This window comes from Acinonyx jubatus, chromosome C1 (assembly GCF_027475565.1).
Source record: "Acinonyx jubatus isolate Ajub_Pintada_27869175 chromosome C1, VMU_Ajub_asm_v1.0, whole genome shotgun sequence".
Lineage (NCBI taxonomy): Eukaryota > Metazoa > Chordata > Mammalia > Carnivora > Felidae > Acinonyx > Acinonyx jubatus.
This window is the reverse complement of record NC_069381.1, coordinates 130,256,232-130,281,644: the sequence shown is the minus strand read 5'-3', so window position 1 is coordinate 130,281,644 and position 25,413 is coordinate 130,256,232. Positions and strand designations below refer to the sequence as shown.

At 35.0% G+C, this 25,413-nt stretch overlaps 1 protein-coding gene across 3 annotated transcripts in view; it reads left to right on the top strand.

Annotated features, from left to right (window-relative positions):
* The window catches only part of LRP1B (LDL receptor related protein 1B), a 1,862,224-nt gene that overhangs the window by 913,612 nt on the left and 923,199 nt on the right, over positions 1-25,413 (top strand). For all 3 annotated transcript variants that reach the window (XM_053214983.1, XM_053214982.1, XM_053214984.1), the window contains exon 7: positions 19,142-19,304. In XM_053214983.1, the coding sequence (XP_053070958.1) occupies positions 19,142-19,304 (163 nt within the window). The remainder of the gene's footprint in view (positions 1-19,141; positions 19,305-25,413) is intronic.

Sequence of the window (25,413 nt, the reverse complement as noted above, 5' to 3'; positions counted from 1 at the left end):
GAGATGCTGCAAAGATTGTTGAAATGTCAACAAAATGTCTAGAATAGTACATAAACTTAGGTTATAAAGCAGCAACAGAAGATGGTATTTGAGCTATCACTAGATACAGAATCTGCTGGCACCTTGATTTTGGACTTTGCACAATTTTCCAGAATTGTGGGAATTAAATGTTGTTTAAGTTTCCCAGTCTATGGAATTTTGTTATACCTACTCAAACTCATTAAGACATTCTCTTTTCTTTACTCTAAAAATAGAAGTACGTTTATTTCTTGGTATATCCCTCTGAAGTATAATGGGACAAATCCCTAGAAAAACAAACAAACAAAAAACACGCTTCCTCCATGTGTACACATCTTAGACTTACTTTAGAATCAGATGTCTGAGGTATAGGACTATAAATTTGTCACTACATTGATCGAGTAAATCTGGATTTCTTCTGTGCTGTTCTTTAATTCAGAGATGATGTAGCACCTTCAGAATACTTCAGTGTAAATCCTAAAAATAATCTCCACCCATGTCAAATACATTAAATTGAATCACTTGTGATTGTTTTTGACTCTTGGGCTTGACTCTTAAATTTTTTAAATAAAATAAATAAAAACAGTCCAAAAGCATTTATTGTTTTATGTTATGTATATGTTTCCATGAATTCATGTCATTCCATTACTGTTGTGTAATTAATCCTAACAGCAGAGTAAGTTTAATTTAAAATGTTTGCCAATAGCAAATATGGCTAAGGAAGCATCTTAACAAATATTTGGTCTTTGGGTTAATCACTTGATTTTTTTTTAACCAGACCCAATGCAACGGATAGCATTGGTTCAATTGAACCACTCTTTATTTGCAGAATCAATCCACTAGAAATACATCAGTATATTCTCTTCTTCTCTTATTGTACATCAAAACCAATAACCAAAATCACATCATTTTTTATTTGTTTTGTTTCAGATTCTGGGTCTGTAACTTGGGTAGAGTAAGAGATATGACAAATATGAACAATAAACAATAATGTTGTAATATATTACATATAAAGTGCTATGTATATTATATAATGTAATTATCATCATAATATGTAATGAAAAGTTTGTGTTTTTAGTGATATGAATCAAAAGGTAATCTAAAGTAAGATAATATTTGCAAACAGAAAAGTCAAGGTAACCAGTAGTGTCTGAAACAAACCATGGCCAAAGTGTCAATAAATTCTTAATAGCTACAAAGCTGTGAGAGTCATAAAATGATTCTTGGTAGGAATAGACAGCAAAGAAGGGCTGTAAAGAATTGTAAGCAGTAAGGCTGTAGAAGTCAAGATATGGCAGTTTTAATGCAAAAGTGAATGTGGCAACATTTCATCCCCAGTACAAGATTTTGTCAGGACATCCTTCTGATCTTTGCTTTATTATCTCTTTTTATTCACTTAGGCTCACCAGTTGTCACTATTCTTCCAACAGTTATATGGCACTATCATTCCTCACACTATTGTTACTCCCCCGGGTACTCATTTCAGCAAATTGCTATTCTGCCCAATTATGCTTTTGTAAAATTACTTGTCCACAGTAAGTAAAACAAATCCTTCTTATGTACATCTTTCCTGGGTAAAGAATAGTGATTTGCAAAATTTGAGCTCACAGGTAAAATCAAGGAAAATATTTCAGCTGATTAAAGAACAAAGCGGCTATGACTTAAGATGATCCCCTACCTGATTGATTTAGAGGTGAGGGCACCGAGTTTAGGCAGGAGGTTCTTGAGCAAAGACTAGCATGAAAAGAAGAGTAGTATTGATTTGGAAATATTTGCTGGGCACTTACCATGAGCTAAACACAATTCTGTTTGAGAAATTTAGCAGTGAATTAGTTATACAGAATCTGCTGGCATGGGGCTTACATTCTAGTGTGGGGAGGCAGTGACTACTAAATAATTTCTATCACTGATGAATGCTACAAAGAAAATGAAATTAGCCAATAGTACTGACTGGTGGGGATGAGTCACTGTGTGTGGAAAGGGAATGAAGTGGTATTTTTAATATCCATTGGTCAAGAGAGGCCTTTCTGAGAAACTGACATTGGAGCAGATACCTGATTGAAGTGAGAACACAAGCCATGCACATTCAGATACTCTTCTCTTGAAGATCAAATACAAATGTCCTAAGGTGGAAGCTTTCTTTGCAGGTTCCAGAAAAAGTAAGGAGGCTAGTGTGACTGGAATAAAGTGAGCAAGGAAGAAATGAGTTGGAAAAGGGTTTAAAGACTTTGTAAGTCGTGTTAAGTACTTTGGATTTTATGCTAACTATGGTGAGAAGTCATTGGATATTCTAAGCATATGAGTGATATTTTGGAAAGTGAGAATATAGACTGAATTTTTATAATAAAGCCTGTTGTTTACTAAAGCCCTGAGGAAGAAACAACACAAATGGAAGTTGGAAGGCCACTACACCTCATCCCCTGAGTTGTTCATGGTAAGATGTTACAAAGAGAACTATACCATAAAGTTTTGACTTAAAATTGAGCTGAAGTTCATCAAACTTAAATATTTATAAAAATATCAATGATATCGTTTTGAAAGCATTAGCACAGGAGAGTAAATATCAAGAGTTTTACCAATTTTTAAGACTTTTCTTTTTCCACTGACAATCAACCATAACATAGACTCAGACTATAAAGAGCACTATTTTCTTCTTTGGTGTCACAGTATACTTAGGGTTTTACTGTGTTCTCTTAGTTGAAATATCAGTGAAGAAGCTATTGCAGCCATCCAAAGGAGAGAAAACAGTGTCTTGACCAAAGAAAGTAATAGTAGAAATGGAAAGAAGTGTATAGTTTCAGGTGAATGTTTAAGATTAAGATTTGTGATGAATTTAGTACAGGATTAAGTGAGGTGAGATAAAACTAAAACGAAGGATCAATCATTTGAGTCAGGAGTCAAATAAGAATGCAAAGTTTTGCAAGTGGGAAAAACACTTTTGCGTAAACTGGTTTTATTTTTTGTTTGTGTGTTTTGTTTTGTTTTTGCTGTAGAGATAATAACACTTGCATCTTTTCTAAATGCATCCACCATGGGAAATAAGATTGGCTTGTAGCATAGTTTGGAAGATAGAATTGTGAAATTGTAGAACATTGAAATGTCAGTCGTCTCTTGTTCCTTCCTTCCAACAGAGGACATAAGAACACTCAAGACTTGGGGTGCCTAGATGGCTCAGTCGGGTTAAGAATCTGACTCTTGATTTCATCTCAGGTCATGATATCACAGTCATGATTGAGCCCTAGGTCAAACTCCGCACTGAGTGTGGAACCTGTTTTGAATTCTCTCTCTCTCTCTCTCTCTCTCTCTCTCTCTCTCTCTCTCTCTCTCTGTGTGTGTGTGTGTGTGTGTCTCTGTCTCTGTCTCTCTTTATCTGCCCCTCCACTGCTCACACTCTCTTTCTCTCTCTCAAAATAAATAAACATTAAAAAAAACACAACATTCAAGACTTATGCAACTATCTAATACTGGGCTACCATCTGTGTCAGAAGCACCTTCCTTGTCTTTTCTCATAAAGGCATGCACAAATTGTATGTAGAACATTGTGACTATTCATATAAAGAACGAGCCTTGTTGTTCATTTTGACTTACATTTTGTGTGTTTGAAAAACAGAACTGGAGACTGGGAAGAGGCAGTGTTTCATTAGTTAAGGGGAAAGGAAAGGGCTCTGTAATGTGCCAGAGTCTATTCTTGACTAAGGATGTGCCTGCCCACAGTACACCCAAACTGAACTTCTGTAATACCATTTTAATTATTACACCAAGCAGATAGAGGTTTTGTTTACTCAGTTCAGTTTATTTAATATCATCTAGGGATAAAGTGAGTACATGCTTCTTGATAAAGATTACAGTGACATATAAAAATAAATGCAATTGCATCTTATTCAGCAAGCATTTTTAAATGTCTGGCAAAGAAATGTGATATAAAACTTAAATGTTAATTTCCCACTTAAACCAAGAGACACATAAATCGAAGAAAGCAGATCATTTCCTTACAATTTTACCATGTTTTAAATTTTATTTTTACCTGCTCTTCTCTATATTTGCATTAGAAACACTATAACTGTCTTTAGTGAAGGCAGCATCACAGCTTGAGGGACAATATTTGAATGGAAATAAAAATGCTAAGTTAAAATGTTTATAATATATAACAAGAATAGACATGTGGATAGATGCAATCTGTGGAATGTTTCTGATTTTCTGTGATGTCTTCAAGTTTACCATCATTTGTGGCTTCTTCACCTAAGCTAGAATATAACTTAAATGTATTCCTTTCAACATGATTATATATTTAATGTTGACAAAGGATATATGGGTAGTATATGCCACATGGTCTCACCTTTGCTCTGATAGTCTTTGATGTCACTATTTCTCTCCTGGAATTTGCAGAATCTTCCTAACTGGTCACCTGCTTTCAGACTTACCCCTTTTATCCACACAACAACTAGAATGATCTTTTAAGATGCTAAATAGACGTCTAACTTTTCTGCTTGAAACTGTCCCCAGGGACTTTCCATTAAACACTGCCAATTGAACAAAAGTGTTATATGATATCTGTCCTTTTTTGGAGGTCCCTGTAAATGTGATTAAAAAAAATTGCCTTTAATTGTATTAATCCAAAAGCAGAGAGGAGACAAAACATGTGAGATATTTTGGGACAGTGAAAAGCAGATGATTAAACAATAAATGGTTTATGTGTAGTGTCTCTGCTTTGCTGACTGCAGATGGGATACCAAGATGAAGAGCCCTGAGAAGTTCAAAAATTAGACTCTGTTCACCTCTAAAGGTGGGGATATAGGATAGGACTAGTAATAAGTAGATTAGCTTTGAACCTGTTTTGACAATAGCCTGGCTACTAGATTCCCTACCCTAGTCCACACAGCCAGGACAACCTCCACTGCCCTACATTAGTAGAAGATGGGATGTTGGATTTCTGAAGCAGTAAAATAATAAATGTCTGGACTGATTAAAAACAATAAAAACAAAACAAAACAAAACCTGGACCATGGCTATGGAGCAATTAAGTAGAGATTGCGACGAGGATTACAGGAAGGATGAGGAAGGAAGGAAGGAAGGAAGGGGAGAGGGAGAGGGAGAAAGAAAAGAAAAGAAAGGAAGAGATGACTGTGTTTTTCTAATTTTTTTTTCATTTAAGGAGGTGTTTTAGAATTCTTTTGTCAAATTATGCAATAATAAAAGATACCAGGAAAAACAAAAATAGAAATAATGAAACTTCAATTTTTTTTAATGTTTATTTATTTTTGAGACAGAGAGAGACAGAGTGCAAGTGGGGGAGGGGCAGAGAGAGAGGGAGACACAGAATCTGAAATAGGCTCCAGGCTCTGAGCTGTCAGCACAGAGTCCGACATGGGGCTCGAACCCATGAACCGTTAGATCATGACCTGAGCCAAAGCCAGACGCTTAACCGACTGAGCCATCCAGGCGCCCCAAAATAATGAAACTTTAAAATGAACTAAAGTTGTTCAGGGAAGAAAGTATTATATTAAACTTTCCTTTACTTTGTAGCAAAAATTTATATAGTCACAATTATATAAACATTTAATATTAACATCCCTAAAAATTAAGGTTGTAGGAGGATGTGGGGAGAGAAAGCATGAATGCATATTTTTGTGTTTGTGTTGTATGAAGAGATAAAAACTAATCTTGTGTAAGAATAAGTCGGTAGATTATATATAAACCTTAAAAATGTTGCAGTTTTAACAGAGACATGCTGTACAGAATTATGGAAGTAAATACAACTGACATAGCTAAAACAATTAGAAGAATCGAAGTGAAGTGGACACTGCTATGTTTTACTGTTAGCCTTGATGGAGTGTTTGACTTTTTAAACCAGGTACATCTACTGTATGATAAAAATAAAATTTTCATTTAAAATAAAGTAATCCAAGGTGCCCGCATGGCTCAGTCAGTTGGTTTTGAGCCAAAACTCAGTTGGTTTTGGCTCGGGTCGTGATCAAGTTCGTGGGATGGAGTCCCATGTCGGGCTCTCTGCTGACATCACAGAGCTTCCTTGGGATTCTTTCTCTCCTTCTTTCTCTACCACCCACCCCTCTCTCTCTCTCTCTCAAAATAAATAAACATAAAAAATAAAAAAGTAATCCCTTGGCTTTTCAATATAACACTTATGAAATTTATCCCTCTACTGTAGTTGAGTCACACCTGCTAGTCTCTGTTACCTCATCTCTTCACATTCATTTATATTTTAGCTATGATAGAGCTCCTCACACCCCTGCTCTTCATTTTGAGCATATGCCAGGTTCAGTCCTGCTTGGTAGGTTATGCCCCCAGATCTCTACATGGTTAACCACCTTATTTTGAACTTAGTTAAAATATCATCCTTCTAAAGATACCCTCTCGGACCAGTCATTCTGCAGGTCATTAATACTATCTGACACTGCCTTTCTTGGGAAGGGGACCGTATAAGGGATCCACACCTTGATCATGCCCAGATATAGTTGTTTCAGCACAGAGCCACACTTTGTAAAAGTAAAGTAAACATTTTCAAGAGAAAGAAGAAAAATTATCTTTACATCTCCCAGGTTTTATTTATAAGCAGTGACAGAGTATCCTCTGTATTTTAGCATTAGTCTGCCCTACAGGTAATTTAAATGAACCAAAACAGTTGTCTGTAGAGACAGTTTAGTTCAGATATACTCCTATAAATGACATCCAAGTGATAGAAAGCCAATAAAATCTATCTTAAAGAACTACAGGATTTGACTTCTGTATTAGTTATGTATTGCTGCATAACAAATTACCCCAAAACTTAGTCATGTAAAAAGAGCACCTATTATCTTAACACTTTCTGTGTGTTAGAAATTTGGGAGTTGCTTAGCTAGGTGATTGACGTAGAGTTTCTCTTGAGGTTGTAATTAAGGTATTAGCCAAGACTGCTGACAGCTAGTGATTTAACTGGGCTGGAAGATATGCTTCCAAGCTCATTCTTGTGACCGTTGGCAATAGGTCTTTGTTCCTTGCAAAATGGGCTTTTGCATGGGGTTGCTTGACTATCCTCATAGCATGGCATCTGGCTTCCACCAGAGTGATTCAAACAGAGAGCGCAAAATGGAAGTTATGATGCCTTGTATGGCTTTTCCTTGGAAATCACACTCTGTCATTTCTACCACATTCTACTCAGTACAAAAAGTCACAAAGAACAGCCTGCACTAAGGGGGAAGAGAATTAAGCTTCACTTCCTGAAAAGAAAAGTATCAAAACATTTGATGTGTTTTGCCCACATAAAATGTGGGCACATTTTAAAATTATCAAACCCATTAAGTGTCTATGTTATCATTAGTTATTTATGGTTTTATCTAGTACTGTGGCATTCCCTAGTAATAAATATTATAAGAAATCATAAATACATAAACTAAAGGGCAACCTTTAAGTCCTTCTGCCCCTGGAAAGGCAACTAATATTCATGGGAAACTTACTACATTTCTTTGTACTGCATTCTTAATGTTTGTTTTCTAATTTAAGCCCCTCACCACCTTGTGAATTGGATATTATGTTTATTGAATATAAGAACAATGGCTTTTCCAAATATTAGTGACATTCCCAAGAACATATTTTTAAGTAGAGCATTACACTGAAATAGATGAGAGGTGCCTGGGTGGCTCAGTTAAGTGTCCGGCTTCAACTCAGGTCAGATCAGTCTTGTAAGTTCCAGCCCCGTTTTATCCCCTGGGCTGACAGCTCAGAGCCTGGAGCCTGGTTCAGATTCCGTCTTCCTCTCTCTGCCCCTCCCCTGCTTGTGATCTGTTTCTCTCTCTCTCTTTCAAAAATAAACACATATTGTGTGTGTGTGTGTGTGTGTGTGAGTGTGTAATGTAATAAATAGTATATACTGTTTACTTCGGTGTAATTCCACTAGTGAGTCGATTTAGTTTGAAGACAAATTTTGTTTGATACACAAAATGCTTTATAATTTTTATTAATTAGTTTACCATATTTAAAAATTGGGAGACCACCAGAATTTGGCTCAGGTCATGATCTCACAGTTCATGGGTCTGCACCCTGCATCAAGCTCTGTGCTGATAGCTCAGAGCCTGGAGCTTGCTTTGGATTCTTTGTCTGACTTTCTTTCCTTCCCTGTTCACACTCTCTGTCTCTCAAAATAAGTAAATAAACATTTTTGAAAATTGGGAGACTTCAAATGAAATCCAGAAATCTGTATTTTGGGCTTCTTTGTTATTTTTATTTACTCATTTTTTTATTCTTGTTTTTCCTTTTAATTGAAGAATACTTGATATGCAGTATGTATTAGTTTTAGGTGACATAGTACATATTTATATGCAAACACAGTGGTCACCACAGTAAGTCTGCTTACCATCTGTCACCATACAAAGTTGTTATATTATTGACTGTATACCCTATGCTGTACATTACATTGCATCCTTGTGTCTTATTTATTTTATGACTGGATTACTGTACCTCTTAATCTCCTTCACCTGTTTCGTCCAACCTCCCACCTCCCTAACCTTCTGGCAACCATCATTTTATTCTCTGTATCTAAGAGTATGTTTCTGTTTTGTTTGTTCATCTGTTTTGTTTTTTAGACTCTACATTTCAATGAAGTTATGTGATATTGGTTTTTCTCTGATTTATTTCACTTAGTACATCATAAGATGTACTTATGCTAAGATATACTCTAGGTCCATCCATGTTGTCACAAATGGCAAGATCTATTTTTTTTTATAGCTGAGTAATATTACATTGCATGTATATACCATGTCTTCTTTACCCATTCATCTACTGATGGATGTGTAGCTTGTTTCCATGTCATGACTATTGTAAATAATGTTGCAATGAACACAGGGTGCATATGTCTTTTCAAGTCAGTATTTTCACTTTCTTTGCATAAATACCTAGAAGTGGAATCGCTACATCATATGGTAGTTCCATTTTTAATTTTTTGAAAAACCCCAATACTATTTTTTGTAGTGACAGCACAAATTTACATTCTTACAAACAGTGCACAAGGATTCCCTTTTCTCCACATCTTTCCTAACCTTGTTATTTTTTTCCTTTTGATAATAGCCATTCAGACAGTTATGAGGAGATGTCTTATTGTGGTTTTGATTTATATTTCCTGTTGTTAGTGATGTTGAGCATCTTTTCATGTGTCTGTTGGCCAACTCTAAGTCTTTGGGAAAATGTCTGTTTAGATCCTTTGCCCATTTTTTAATTAGATTGGTTGCTAATTTGAAATTCAGTTTTATGAGGTCTTTATATATTTTGGATGTTAATCCCTTTATTGGATATATCATTTGCAAATAACTTCTCCCATTCAATACATTACCTTTTCTGCTGGTCGATGGATTCCTTTGCTGTGCAAAATCATTTTCTTTGATGTGTCCCGTTTATTTATTTTTGCTTTTATTGCCCTAGCCTGAGGATAGAGAGTTAAAAAATATTTATATCATAGAGGCACCTGGGTAGCTCAGTAGGTTAAGCATCTAACTTTGGCTCAGGTCGTGATCTCCAGGTTAGTGAGTTTGAGCCTTACTTTGGGCTCTGTGCTCACAGATCAGAACTTGAAGCCTTCTTCAGATTCTCTCTCTCCCTCTCTCTCTGTCTCCCTCCCTCCCTCTCCCTCTGCCCATCCCCTGGTCACACTCTGTTTTTCTCTGTCTCTCTCTCAAAAATAAGTAAAAATTTTAAAAAGTTTGAAAAAATATTTATTCTCACTAAGACCAATGTCAAAGACCTTATTACCTATGTTGCCCCCCCTCCTTGGAGTCTGATGGCTTCAGGTTTTATTTTTAAGTCTTTAATCAATTGTGAGTTTATTTTTATATATGATGTTGGAAACTAGTCCACTTTCCTTTTTTTGCATGTAGCTGTGTATTTCTCTCAACACCATTTATTGAAGACACTGTTTTTCTCGTTGTATATTCTTCCATCCTTTGTCACAGGCCAATTGACTTTATAAGTGTGGGTTTATTTCTGATCTCTCTATTCTCTTCCATTGACCTATTGGGTCTGTTTTTGTGCCAATACTATTATGTTTTGATTATGATAGCTTTGTAGTATAGTATGATATTCAGGAGTATGATACCTCCGGCTTTGTTCTTCATTTCCAAGATTGCTTAAGCTATTTGGTGTTGTTTTTTTTTTTGGGGGGGGGGGTGGTCCATATAAATTTTGGTATTATTTATTCTAGTTTTGTGAAAAAGTATGTTGGTAGATTGATAGGGATTATATTGAACCTATAGATTGCATAGGTAGTATGGACATTTCAATAGTGTTCTATTAAATAGTATGTGAGCACAATAAATCTTCCCATTTATTTGTGTCATCTTCAGTTTCTTTCTCCAGCCTCATAGTTTTCAGACTATACATAGTTCACTTTGTTGATTCAATTTATTCCTACAGATTTTATTCTTTATGTTGTTATAAGTGGGATAATTTTCTAATTTATTGTTCTGGTACCTCATTATTAGAATACAGAAATACAACAGATAGCATTAGTCTTTAATACATTAATACATTAATACAACAGCATTAATACAACAGATTTTGTATTATTAAGTTTTACTTAATTCATTTATTAGTTTTAATAGTTTTGGGGCAGAGGTTTAGGATTTTTTTTAATGTATAGCATTATGTTATCTATGAAGAGTGACAGTTTTATGTTTTCTTTAACAGTTTTTTTTTAATTCCAGTGTAGTTAGCATACAGAATTATATTAGTTTCAGGTGTGCAATATAGTGATTCAACAATATACATTACTTAGTGCTCCTCATTATAAGTGTATTCTTAATCCCCTTCACCTATTTCACTCACCCCCTACTACCTTCCCTCTTTAACCATCTATTTGTTTTCTATAGTTAAGTCTATAAAACTTAAGTTTTGGTTTGAATCATTTGTCTTCCTTTTTGTTTGTTTTGTTTCTTAATTTCCACCTATGAGTGAATTCATATGGTATTTGCCTTTCTCTGACTGGCTTCTTTGCTTAGCATTATAATCTCTAGATCCATCCATGTTGCATGTGGAAAGATATCATTCTTTTTTATTGCTGAGTAGTATTCCATCGTATGTATGTATGTATGTATGTATGTATGTATGTGTATTCACACACACACACACACACACACACACACACACACACACACACTACATCTTCTTTGTCCATTCATCATTGATGGAAATTTGGACTGCTGCCATAATTTGGCTATTACAAATAAGGCTGCAATAAATAGGGGTTCATATATCTTTTTGAAATAGTGTTTTTATATTCTTTGGTACCTACTCAGTGGTGGAATTATTGGATCATATAGTAATTATATTTTTCATTTTTTGAACCCCCATATTGTTTTCACACTGACTGCACCAGTATGCATTCCCAGCAACAATGCACAAGTTTGTCCCCCCCAACACACACACCCTTGCCAACACTTGTTTCTTGTGTTTTTTGATGTCAGCCATTCTAACAGGTGTCAGGTGATATCTCATTGTGTTTCTGACTTGCATTTCCCTGGTGATTAGTGATGTTTAACATCTATTCATGTGATTCTTGGACATCTATACACCTTCTTTGGAGAAATGCATGTTCACGTCTTCTGCCCATTTTAATTGAACTATTTCTGTTTTTTTTTTCAGACATGAGTTGCAAAAGTTCTTTATATATTTTGAATACTAATTATCAGTTACGTCATTTGAAAATATGTTCTCCCCTTCAGCAGGGAGTATTAGTATTATTTAGTTTTATTTTTAGTATTGTTTCCTTCATTGTTCAGAAGCTTTTTATTTTGATATAGTGCCAATAGTTTATTTATCCTTTTGTTTCCCTCACTTCAGAAGACATATCTAGAAAAATGTTGCTATAGCCAATATCAAAGAAATTACTGCCTGTGCTCTCTTGTAAGATTTTTATGCTTTTGGGTCTTATATTTTGATCCTTAATCCATTTTGAGTTTATTTTTGTGTATGATTAAGAAAGTGATCCAGTTTCATTCTTTTGCATGTAGCTGTCCACTTTCTTAACACTATTTGTTGAAGATACTTTATCCCATTGTCTGTCCTTGCCTCCTTTGTGGAAGATTAAGTGAGCATATATCACAGGCTTATTTCTGGGCTCTGTGTTCTGTTCCACTGATCTGTATGTCTGTTTTTGTGCCAGTGCCATATTGTTTTGATTACTATAGCTTTATAGTATAACTTGGAATCTGGGATTGTGATAACTCCAACTTCGTTCTTCACTTTCAAGATTGCTTTGGGCGTTTGGGGTCTTTTGTGCTTCCATACAAATTTTAGGATTAGTAATTATAGTTCTGTGAAAAATGCTGTTGGTGTTTTGATAGGGAATTGATTAAATGTGTAAATCATTTTGAGTAGTATAGACATTTTAACAATATTTGTTCTTTCAATCCATGAGCATGGGAAGTCTTTCCATTTCTTGGTTTTGTCTTCGATTTCTTTCATTAATTTTTAAAATTTTTTTTTAAATTTTTGTTGATTTTAGAGACAGTGAGGGGGAGAGAGAGAGAGAGAGAGAGAGAAGGAGGGAGAGGGAGGGCATGAGTGGAGGAAAGGGGCAGAGAGAGAGAGAGAATCTCAAGAAGGTTCCATGCTCAGCATGGAGCCAAACATGGTGCTTGATCCCATGACCCTGTGACCATGAACTGAGCCAAAATGAAGAGTCAGTTGCTTAATCAAGTGAGTCACCCAGGCACCCCTCTTTCATAAATGTTTTATAGTTTTCAGAGTATAGGTATTTTACCTCTTTGGTTAAGTTTATTCATAGGTTTTTTTTTTTATCATTTTTTGGTGTATTTGTAAATGGGTTGTTTTCTTAAATTCTCTTTCTGCTGCTTCTTTAGTGTACAGAAATGCGATAGATTTCTGTAGATTGATTTTGTATCCCACAACCTTACTGAATTCATTTATCAGTTTTTTTTTTGGTGGAGTCTTCAGGATTTATATATATATACATATACACACACACACATATACATACATATATATATATATATATATATATATATATATATATATAGTATCTTCTTGCCTGCAAAAGGCGAATGTTTTATTTTTTCCTTAATAATTTGGATGGCTTTTGTTTCTTTTTGTTATCTGATTGCTGTGGTTAGGAGTTACCACATTACATTGAATAAAACTGGTGAGAATGGACACCCTTGTTTTGTTCCTGATGATAGGGGGAACGCTTTCAGTTTTTCTCCATTGAGTATGATAATAGGTATGGGATTTTCATATATGACCTCTGTTGTGTTGAGATATGTTCCTTCTAAACCTACTTTATTGAGGGTTTTACCATGAATGGATACACTTTGTCAAATGCTTTTTCTGCTTTAATTTACATGGTTGTATGATTTTTTTAATATTTTTTCTTGTTGATTTGATGTGTCACTTTGAGTGATTTGCAAATATTGAACCACTCTTACAGAAATAAATCCCTCTCGATTACAGGGAATAATTATTTTAATGTAATGTTGGATTGGGTTTGCCAATATTTTGTTGAGGATTTTTGCATGTAGGATCATCAGAAATATTGGCCTATAGTCCTCTATTTTATTGGTGTCTTTATCTGGTTTTGGTATCAGGGTAATACTGGCCTCACAGAATGAATTTGGAAATTTCCCTTCCTCTTCTACTTTTTGGAATACTTTGAGAAGAATAGGTAGAGTTGTCTGGCTAAAGGTTTATCATTTTCAGTGATGTCTTTTCAAATGTTTTCATTTAAATTTGAGTTAGTTAACATATAGTGTAATATTGGTTTCAAGAGTAGATTTTAGTAATCAATTATTTACATAGAACACCCAGTGCTCATCATAACAAGTGCCATCCTTAATTCCCATCACCCATTTAGCCCATCCCCCACCTATGTCCCTCCATCAACCCTGTTTGTTCTGTCATTAAGAGCCTTTTTTACAATTTTTTTTTAATATTTATTTTTAGAGAGACAGAAACAGAGTGTGGTTGGGGGAGGGGCAGACAGAGAGGGAGACACAGAATCCGAAGGAGGCTCCAGGCTCTGGGCTGTCAGCACAGAGCCTGATGCTAGGCCTGAACTCATGAGCTATGAGATCCTGACCTGAGTGGGAGTCAGATGTTCAACCCACTGAGCCACCCAGTCTCCCTATTAAGAGTCTTTTATAGTTTGCTTCCCTCTGTCTTTTATTCCCTTTCCATATGTTCATCTGTTTTGTTTCTTAAATTCTACATATGAGTGAAATCATATGGTATTTGTCCTTCTCTGACTGACCTATTTTGCTTAGCATAATACACTTTACCTCCATCCATGTTGTTGCAAATGGAAAGATTTCATTCTTTTTAAAAGTTTTTTTAAATGTTTGTTTATTTATTTATTTTGAGGGAGAGAGAGACAGAGACAGAGAGAGAGAGAGAGAGAGAGAGACAGAGCATGAGCAAGGGAGAGGCAGAGAAAGAGGAAGACACAGAATCCAAAGCAGACTTCAGGCTCTGAACTGTCAGCACAGAGCCTGATGTGGGGCTTGAACTCACAAACTGTGAGATCATAACCTGAGACAAAGTCAGATGCTTAACCAACCACACCACCCGGGCACCACTGTTTCTTGGGTGATCTTTTCAAAGAACTATCAGCTCCTGGTTTTAGTGATCTGTTACATTGTTGTTTGTTTGTTTGTCTGAGTTTTGTTTTGTTTTGTTTTGATTTCTAGTTATTTACTTCTGCTCTAATCTTTATTATTTCCCTCCTTCTGATTTTGGATTTTTTTTTTCTGTATCCTTTAGGTATAAGGTTAAATGGTTTTGTTTGTTTTTTAAGATTTTTCTTATTTATTGAAGTGGGCCTGATCTCTATAAAATTCCTTCTTAGAACTGCTTTTACTGTATCTCAGGGATTTTGAAAAACTGTGTTTCCATTTTCATTTTTCTCAGGTATTTTTTAATTTTACTTTTTTTTTATTTCTTCATTGACACATTGATTGTCTAGTGGCTTGCTGTTCATCTCCATATGTTTATTTTGTTCTTTGCTTTTTGGTTTTCTTTTTTATTTTCTTCTTTAATTGATTTCTAATTATATACTGTTAAGGTCAGAAAAGATACTTGATATGATTTCAGTCTTCTTAAATTTATTGAGATTTATTTTGTAGCAAAACATGTGATTTATCCTATAAAACATTCCATGAATACTTGAGAAAGATGTGTATTCTGCTGTGTTAGGATGGAGAATTCTGGTAAGTTTACCTGGTCTAATTCAGGATATTGTTTTCTCATTAATTTGCTGTCTGGACATCCAGTGATGCAAGTAGACTATTAAAGTTCCCTACTATTATTGTATTTCTATCAGTTATTCCCTTTGTATCTGTTAATATTTGCTTTATATATTTAAATGTTCCTATGTTGGATGAGTTAATATTTACAAGTGTTACATCTTCTTGTTGAATTTGCCCTTTATCATTATGTAATGCCCTTCTTTGTTTCTTGTTGCAACATTTGTTTTAGAGTCTAGTTGGTCTGATATAAACATTCCTACCTCAGCTTTCTATCCTTTCCATTTGCATGGAATATCTTTTCTATCCCTTCACTCTCTGTCCATGTGTGTCTTTGGATCTGAAGTGAGTCTTTCTTATAGGCAGCAATAGACTATATTTTTGGCCCCTTTGAAATAATGAAGCATTTCTATGTCAAAACAATCAGCTGAAATCAAGCCCGCCTTTTTATGTAAATGTATAGCTTCAGGCTATCTTCTAGTTTAGTCATAGTTCCTTCCAAAAAGTTTTGCCTATTTATGTTATTTTTCTCGTTCTTGTGGACATTTCCCTTTTCTATTTCTGGCTAGTTGAAGACTATATAGCAAATAATTTGAAAAAGAAATCAAGAGGTAAATTTTGTCAACGTGTAACTTTCAAAAAGTTAAAAACATGACTCATATGATATATAGTATTCACTATAGTATTCATATATTAACTATATGTTAAGGAGTCATTTATCTCACTAATGAGAGAACCAGAAGGATGGTAAATCCAGTTCAGAGGAGCACAGAAGAGACTGTAGAATTTATAATCACTGAAATAAAAACATGCTAATTTAAAATTGTAAAGTTAGATATAAAACCACTTAATGTCATATAGCAATAAAAAGGGGTATCTTTACTACGTGATGGAAATCATTTGCATCTCTATTAGACAAAAAAATTATAATCTATGTATAAACTAATATCTAAATTCATAGATTTTTGGACTGAATCAGTATTAAGCTATAAGTTAAACAAAGGTATATTACTTAGGAAAATTAACTACTTATTGAAGGTGCCTATTAGACAATGGTTCAGTATGACATTGAAGGCACATATAGACATTCCTTTATATTTTTTTAACAGGATTTTGACTTTTTTTCTCAATAATTTTGTGGCATGGACTACTCTATTAAACAATACTGGAGTAAATGTGTCCTTCTGCTAGAGTACCATAACAAAATACCACAGGCTATCTGGCTTAAAGAATAGTAATTCATTTTCTCACAATTCTGAAGATTAGAGATTCCAGATCAAGGATTCAACAGGTTTGGATTTCTCTGAGGCCTCTCAGTGGCTTACAAATAGCCTCTCTTCTCTGTGTAGGGATCCTTGGTATCTCTCTTTGTATGTCATAACCTCTTTTTATAAGTATAGGGTAAGGTTAGATTAGGGCTTACCTAATGGCATTGATTTAATCATCCCTTTGAAAACTTTAGCTCCAAATGCAGTCACATTCTGGGGCAATGGAGGATAGGACTAGAAAATATAATAGGAATATATTTAATTTTTTGTTCTGGTACAGTAATAAAGCCCTGAACTAAATATTTATGATTTTTTTAATATGTCATAAAATGATTATAATTGTCTTCAGCAACTTCCTATGATCTTGGTTGTATTTCAGCAAAATGAAGATGAAATACTGAATCCATTGTCTAGAAGATTTACCTATCTTCTGAAATGTGTAAATAATTCTGGCCAGATTTACTTATTTATGTACCTTTATATCTGTCAGCTTGCTTACTTGAACTTTTTGTCTAATTTCCTCCAATCTTAATAAAAGATTACATTAAAACTAGACAGAAACTTCAAATATAAGAAAAAGAAACAAAGCCAATTCCCACAATAACTGAGTGTTTGGCTAATTATTAGGTTCTTTCCTGAGACCTTGTTGCTTCAAACTTGGATGGTTGTTAACAATACCTATTGTTTCAGTAGCAGAGGATATTTCTGTAATGATACAGACTTGAAAAAAAAGGTGTGAATGCTGTCATACAGCTCTTTTGTCCGAAATTTCACTTGCATAGACTACATCAACTACACAGTTGAATGGACTCTGATACATACTTTATCTGAACCGCAGGTATTTAAAATGGCATTTGAAACAGTGGGTTCTGTTCTCTAGTTGATATAATAATGTAAAAAGAATAAAAACAAAGCATACATTTCCAGATTTCTGGAGACAGAAATATTTCAGCTTTTTAAAAATCCTCACTGCTGAACTGGTTGAGAAAAGCTTCATGTAGTTTGTGGAAATTTAAATGGTTATATTTCCATAAAGACTGTGCAATTCAGGAATGAAACTGTAATCGATAGCTTGAAAATGTGTGTCCAATGAATTGCAATATCTGCTTTCTGCTTGTCCTTGTAAAGCATGATAGAAATTCCACAAAGTTGCTACTTTCCGTACCTTGCTTTGACAATATACCATTACGAGTGACAATAATGACACACGCATCTATATTAGTCTTTTTGTTGAAACGGTATCATTCACTGAAACAGCATGTTACTAAGGAAGTATTTTGAAGCACAGAGCAAGAAGAATGTTTAGGTTCAGATTGCAGAAGGAAACTCTGCTTTGTCAATGAATCAGAGATCCATAGTAAGTTTGAACAAGAAGGTGTCAAAGTATAATTTCTAATAGATAAAAACATGACTGTCATGAAATTCAAGAATAAATATAAACCAGAAACTTATTTATGGAATTATTGAGGTAACCAGCACAGTAGTGCTGATCTAAGAGCATTAGTGGAATTGGATAATTACAAGCATTTTAAGGAAAAAAAATGTATAAATAAAATTTGTCGGTAAGTATAAAAATGGTTAATGCCTCACAGGGCAGTACAACCATAACCTTTGAGGTTATCTTTTCTACAAGATAATTATTCACAAATTAACATGAAATTTCACAGTAAAAAGGTCTGATCAAATGGAAAATATTCAAGTCAAACACAGACACATTCTCCTAGAGCTGCTCTATCCCTTGTAGCCACTAACTACCTACCTAAATTTTTAAATTTAAATTTGAATGAATTAAAATGAAATACAACACAGATTTAGTTTCCCTGTCACACTAGCCACATTTTAAGTGGTCACCAGACACATTTGGCTAATGGCTACTTTATTGGACAGCATGGATATAGAATATTTCCTTCTTCACAGAAAGTACTATTGAATAACACTTCTGTGGAAAATTAATATTTGAGCAGGCCTGTTTTATAATGCATATGCATGCCACTGAAAAACATCACCACTCCTTTGGCTTAATTTCCAAGTTTTGAGTATTGTTTGTAAACAAAGAGATTTTACAGATCTATTTTTCCACCTCCTTTTTTTAATGGAAGAGGATCTAAAAATATAAATTTACCTTAGATTCATAAAAAGTTTACTCCTCTTACTACTGAAGAGTTTAGCTGTGTCATTGAACCAATTTTCACGTTGGGTTGAGTGAACTATTGAGTATAAATAAGAAAACTGGGAGAAAATTTTATTGTAAATACTTACATTTTCAGATTTAGAAATCATTTGTCCATTTTTCTAGATCATTCTTAGTCCTTAAATAGCAAGAAGAAAGGTATCAAAAGGTAGTCATTACTTTATAGAATAATTAAATCACCTATTTTGACCTAGCAAGAAATTAATTATCTGTGTAGTTTTTTTTTTTTGTTTTTTCACGTTGTTGGTTTTTTGTTTTTTGTTTTTGTTTTTTTTTTTTTGTTTTTTGGTTTTTTTTTAATCATGAAACCATCTATACTTTTGAAATGCTTTCTCTGATGGTTTGGGCAGACTTACATAGTCTTTGGCTTATGATACTAAATTTGCACGTGTAACACAATGATTTTGTTTTTAATGTGTGTTTTTCAGATGTGCAACAAATAGCGATTGACTGGCTTACCAGAAATCTCTATTTTGTGGACCATGTCAGTGACCGGATCTTTGTTTGTACTTACAACGGGTCTGTGTGTGTCACCCTGATTGACCTGGAGCTTCACAATCCTAAGTCAATAGCCGTAGATCCAATAGCGGGGTAAGAAGTTCTGTTTTATAATGTTTGATATGAAATAGTTTCCATTAAAATAAGTAATGCATCCAAAAATTGTATAATAGATCGGTCTCTGACAGGAGCTGTGGAATATAAGATTGCAGGCTCAAAGTATTTTTAAATGTTGATATTAACAACTGCATTGCAAGGAGAAAAGAAGGGCTATAATTTACCATGCAGAAGCTGGGTAATACCAGTTCCTTAACACATTTATATTGCTGGCCTAACCTGAGATACAAACAACCCTCTTCACTGTTATGCCCAGAATTCGTGATCCCCAAAGACCACTAGGGAGCCCAGTCCGATGCAAAAGCAAAGAGCCTTTATTCGAGCTAGCTCGAGCTCAATCCCCTACCTGCACCAACGCAGCGGTGAGATACCAGGGAAAAAGAGCGAGTTTCAAAAGGACAAAGGTTTTATTGGGGCCTGGGGGCAGTTGGTGAGGTAATGGCTATGGCCTCAGCCGATTGGCTGGGGAAGGGTCCTGGGGAAGGGTCAAGTCCTGTTAGGCAGGTGAGGGGGGGGTTACTCAAGGGGAGGAGGTGTGGTCAAGGTGAAGGACACAGAACAAGATGGAGTCCGCTGGCGTAGGCCCGCCCTTTCATTCACAATTGCTTTGGGGTCACCAGACAAGAGCCTCAGCATAGTTTTAGGTTAAAGAGAGGAGAACTTTAAGTTCCCTTAGAGTAGACCTTGTAGTCAGCAAGCTTCAGAAACACCACTTGAAAGATGTGCTATTAACAAACTTACGTTCAACACATTTGGTGTTTATAAAAGGTGTATGATGCATGTTCACGGGTACCACTAAAACATTAAAGTCATCTTTGTTAGTTGAAACCATCTTTTTTTTTCCCCTCCAACTACTGATATGTAAATACTATATAATTACGGAGTTACTGAATTCTTTATCAGAATTCATCTTCACTTTTTTTTTTTGATTTTCTAATTTTGCAAGCCACTCTTTTGGTTAAAAGTATGTCTTATCTGACCTTCTTTTATCTAATAGGCTCATTAATCTTTTTAAATATTTCACAATTTGTCAAATATAGTCATAAATGTTTAAATTCCCATCAACTTTGTTCACATGATCAGAAAATCAATATAGAAATTATGCTTCAGTTTTACAAATGCTGTGGTATTGTTGAGTGGGAGGGGCAAAAACTATATAGAGTACTATAAATTCAGTTTTTTCACCAGTGCGTACTGGGCAAGGATACTCTCACATTACTGACATAGTGTATAATTTTAATCAGAGGAACTGTTGTTTTTTTCAGATGTAAGTTGTAGCAAAGATTTGAAAACTGAAATTTTATCTTGTTACTGGTTTAATCGTCCCCAAGCAGTTCAGGCTGAAATGTCTGATGGAATGTATCCTAAACTGCCATAAGCCTCCATTCAATAAATGGGAAAATATTTACTGAAGAAACAGCTGTCATCCATATGTGGACTTTTGTCACTCTTTACTTAAAGTCTGATTGAATATTAAGATGCATCATCACAATGGTTCTGATTTTGACAAGAACAGCTTGCACGTAAGAACTTTGCTAGGAAGGCTGTGTAATATAATTCTTGAATGTAGCTCTATTTGTATTTGCAGCAGATGGTGACTTGACTCAATCTGACTGCAGTGATGCTTCAAAAGACTTTAGTAAAAGAAGTTGTATTTAAACTGATTTGTTTGGGTTGTTGGGTAAGGGTAGTAAGAAAGAATTGGAAATTTACCAATGTGGTAACAACATTCTTTCGGAATTATTTTGGAATTCTGTCTAGAAATATATTTGCTTGCATGTTTTTCCCTGGATTTGCTAACTGAATTTCAAACTAGCCTATAGACAGTCTTATTTATCAAAAATGTTAAGAGGTGAAGCTACTGTCTTTGTCCCCTCATTCTACCATCTTATCTCCCCCCATTTTTAAAAACTAAGATCCAGAGACCCTTTTTAAATAAAACTGTCAATCTGTAATATCATATATGTGAGTACCATCTCTCTTTCAGAACAGCAACATACTTTATATTCTCAAGCTTCCTGTTTCTCTCTGTCATTACATGAAAGAACCATATTTTGTTACTTTTGTCAAAGGAATTAGGAATAGAAAACCCCCATATTGTTTGCACTTATTCTCTGCAGGATTCCTTGGGGCCTAGTAACTGTTTAAATGTAATTTTGTCATGTGTCATTTATCACAATTGGTTCTTTGGAATTTTTCGTTTGAGTTTGCTCTGTGTCTCAAGCAGTTTTTCAATCATGAATTGCAGAAATCAGAGAAAGCAGAGCTCTGCTCTTTTATAAATATAAGCCTGTTTGGAGTATAATACTTTCAAATATATTCTACTTTTCTCTTATTATCAGAAATTTGGCTAGGATTAATACAATGCTATCTAGGAAAGGAACAGTAGGTTTTTTCCTTTAACTTTTACTTCTGGGCCTGCTCCAGCGTAATTTGAATAGGCAAAGCTGGAACAACTGTGCATGACCTACCAAAGGGGATATGTGCCACCAGTGAAATTTCTCCTACCTTTTCCTAAGTGTATGGACTGAGTGATTATCTTTGGCTCATTCTCTTGTAACTTCTGAAATCATTGGAATACATTAAAAGTCAAATCTGATTTTTAGAGCTTGACTTAATAGCAGTAGAAATGCAGGGAGATTTGCCTTACTTCTTTCAAAGCTGCATTGAAAAAGAAATCTTTTACTTGGCTATACTTTTACCTCTCACTTCTAGTGATGGTAATGACATTGGAATTGAGAATTTGGGAAAAAATCTATTTGCGGGGATGTGTGGTACCGTGTATGAAACCCAAACATAGTAGAGTTCTATGAGATGGATAACCTGAAGGACAGGGGAAATCTCCTTAGTCATGAGAAAAAGCAGGAATTGAATATTTCCGGAGTATACCATTTTTCTATGTAGGATGGACTTCTGACTTGTAGAGAATGAACGGCAGAGTGACATGTAGGATTTATGTGTGAATCCATGACCTCATGAGTGAAACAAAAGGTATATCGTCTTTGTTCTCTACGAGAGCAGGCCAACTGCTAGGAGGAGAAAGTCTCAAAGTTGAGTACACACAGAAGTGATTCACAGTATTTGAATATTTAATACACTTTTTCCCATCACCTACCTGGATCCCCACTGCTGGCAAAACCAATCATAGATGAGACATTAGAGATAGAATCAAAGTTAGAGATAGATCAGGGAATAGGATGGGCTTATGAAATTCTAATCTAAGAATTTAGAATTCTGTATGAATGTGGGAAGCCAGCAAATAAGGTAGGTTTCCCTATGACCATGAAAGGGCTTTTGTAACAAGGGAATCCTTGGGGTAGATATAAGGTTTTTCAATTCTGTCAGGTGGCTCCCAGAGCCAGCCTAAGTTCCAAATTAGAGCCTGCACTCACTCGTCACTTTTGTATAGGACATAAGTAGAATTGTTGCAGACCTTTGGCTGTTAATCCCCTCATACTGCACTGTGGATAAATTAAATCTGTAGATTGTACTCCCACAACTAACCACTATCTATTAGTTTGGGGATTCAGATGGTTCAGAAGTTGCTATGGGTTTGAAAATTAGAAAGCACCTAAAAACATGCCACTCTGTGCTCTTATTGTCCTCATGGAAGTATCAATGTGGATGAGTCATATACTCTTCTGCAATTCATAAGTGCCCCTAATATTCTGACATTTATATTCACATTTTGATAGGTTGCAAATTGTGAGTCCTAATTTCTTTGAGGAAGAACTACCCTCTACACATACCCACAAAAATGTTTCTTTAAAATGATGTGAACTTAGTCTCCCTGAGAATCTTTTTGCATATTTCTCTTTATTAGAAGAAAATTCAGAGAATGGAGGTAATTCAATACCTTCAATAATCATTCTATTGAGTTTATGTTTCGACTTGCTTTAAAATTCCTCTTGGAGATCCTGAACTTAAAGTTTCTTTCTTCTTTTTTTTAATGATTATTTATTTTGAGGAGAGTGTGAGCAAGCAGGGAAGGGAGACAGAGAGAGAGAGACAGACAGACAGACAGACAGACAGACACTCCCAAGCAGGCTACATGCTCTCAGTACAGAGGCCAACACAGAGCTCAAAACCACGAACCATGAGATCATGACGTGAGCCAAAACCAAGAGTCACATGCTTAAGTGACCGAGCCACCCAAGTGCTCACTCTTGAATTTAAAGTTTCTTAATGTGTTTTCTTATCTTAGCAACAAATTCAAGTGAATATCCATTATATTAGCTGTATTTTAATTTTTTATCTGTTCATAGTCTAAATATCTATATGCTGATTTCCTATTTGCACCACTACTACCTTTTCGGAGTGAGTCCAACACTCTTAGATAACATTTAGATTCATAGAGAATTATCTGAACAATAGGCATTTGTCTAAATTGGCCGTTTTACAAGGTTTTTCAGGAGAGTTTATCATAGCCACTTTTCAATCCAAAGTTCCTTTCAGGAGTTGCTGATGTGATTAGGCAAGACAACATGGAAATGCAAGTTCATGTTTCCTGGTCTGAATTATTTTAAGTGAAGCTAGTTGTTCAAAGACTCACTCAGGGGTATAAATGCATATTAGGTGTTTTGTGTATGACTCAAATTATTCTCATTAATTCATTTTGTCTAGGGTCAAACTCTCCAAATTACTCTCCAAACCTTTCTGTAAGTGGAGGTTCACGTATGGCATTGCCTTTAATCACTGTGTCCTTCCAATACAATTTATATTGTGATTACCCTGGGAATACGGAAAAGTAATTTGGAGTGGTTTATGTTCATTACACCTTTTACTGGAAACTTAACCCAAATTGACTCAACTTTCACTGTGTTCTTAGCTCACATTATTCATAATAGTAACTCAGAATAATGCAAAACATTTTACATCTCTATTTGCCCTCTTTGCTGTTCTTTCTCTCTCTTTTTACTCTATAAGTTTTAAATGTTTGTTAAACTTATACCCAAATTACTGACTTCATAGTTCTATTTCTAGTAATTATATTTAGTATCTTCCCAATCTTGCACCCACTCTCTATAAAAGAGATTTCTTTGAGTTACCACTCTGATAAATGCTGTCCACTCAAATAAAGGAATAGGAAAAAAGCACAATTATTAAGGAATTTATTATTTCACTTTTAAATCTAAATATAGGATAGTCTCTGAGTTGATTATTTTAGTGGCTCAACAATATCATTCAGGATCTGGGTCCATTTACCTCTTTGTGATATTATGGTTAGTGTATGGTTTTTAGGTTAATTCTCTTGCCATCATAAGATGAAGTTCTAGGGATCTTGTGTAGAAACATGGTACTCCACTCAAAAGAAGAAAAAAACATTTTTTTGTTTTTGTTTTGTTTTTTTTCCTTAGATGTTCATGTCTTCTTAGGCAGAAATGGGGTAGATGCCTTCCTGAATGGGACAAAAGCCACTTTTTTTCCCACCATTGATATGTGAAAGAGTGAAATTAGGGCCAAGCAAAGATGGAAAAATAAATGGACTAAGAACCAACATCATCTACTACATCCCCTGTCATATAACAGCTCTCTCTTATGTGCAGTTCTTTGAATTTCTTTTCCCAGGCACTGAGGGGGTCTCTTTGTACTTACCTTAACTTGTTTGGAATACGGACAAATACTTTATTCCAATTCTTTAGTCCCTTTTCTAGGAGAACCCTCCCATTTCCTTTTAGCCAAGGCCATTCAAACTCATTTCAAGGAGTATTTTTCTTATCTCTTTTCAAGGCAAATGACATTTCTTTCCAGTAATATTTTATTTTTTATTTAAAAAATTTTTAATGTTTATTTATTTTTGACAGAGAGAGAGAGAGAGAGAGCGAGAGAGCGAGCGTGAGTGGGGGAGGAGCAGAGAGAGAGAGGGAGACATAGAATCCGAGGCAGGCTCCAGGCTCTGAGCTGTCAGCACAGAGCCTGATGCGGGGCTTGAACTCACCAAACATGAGATCATGACCTGAGCCGAAGTTGGACGCTCTACTGACTGAGCCACCCAGGTGCCCCTCCAGTAATATTTTATATGATACAAGGAAGAGATTGGGTTGGGAGTTCTCTGGGAGTTCTCTCCTAGTGTTCCTATTTTTAT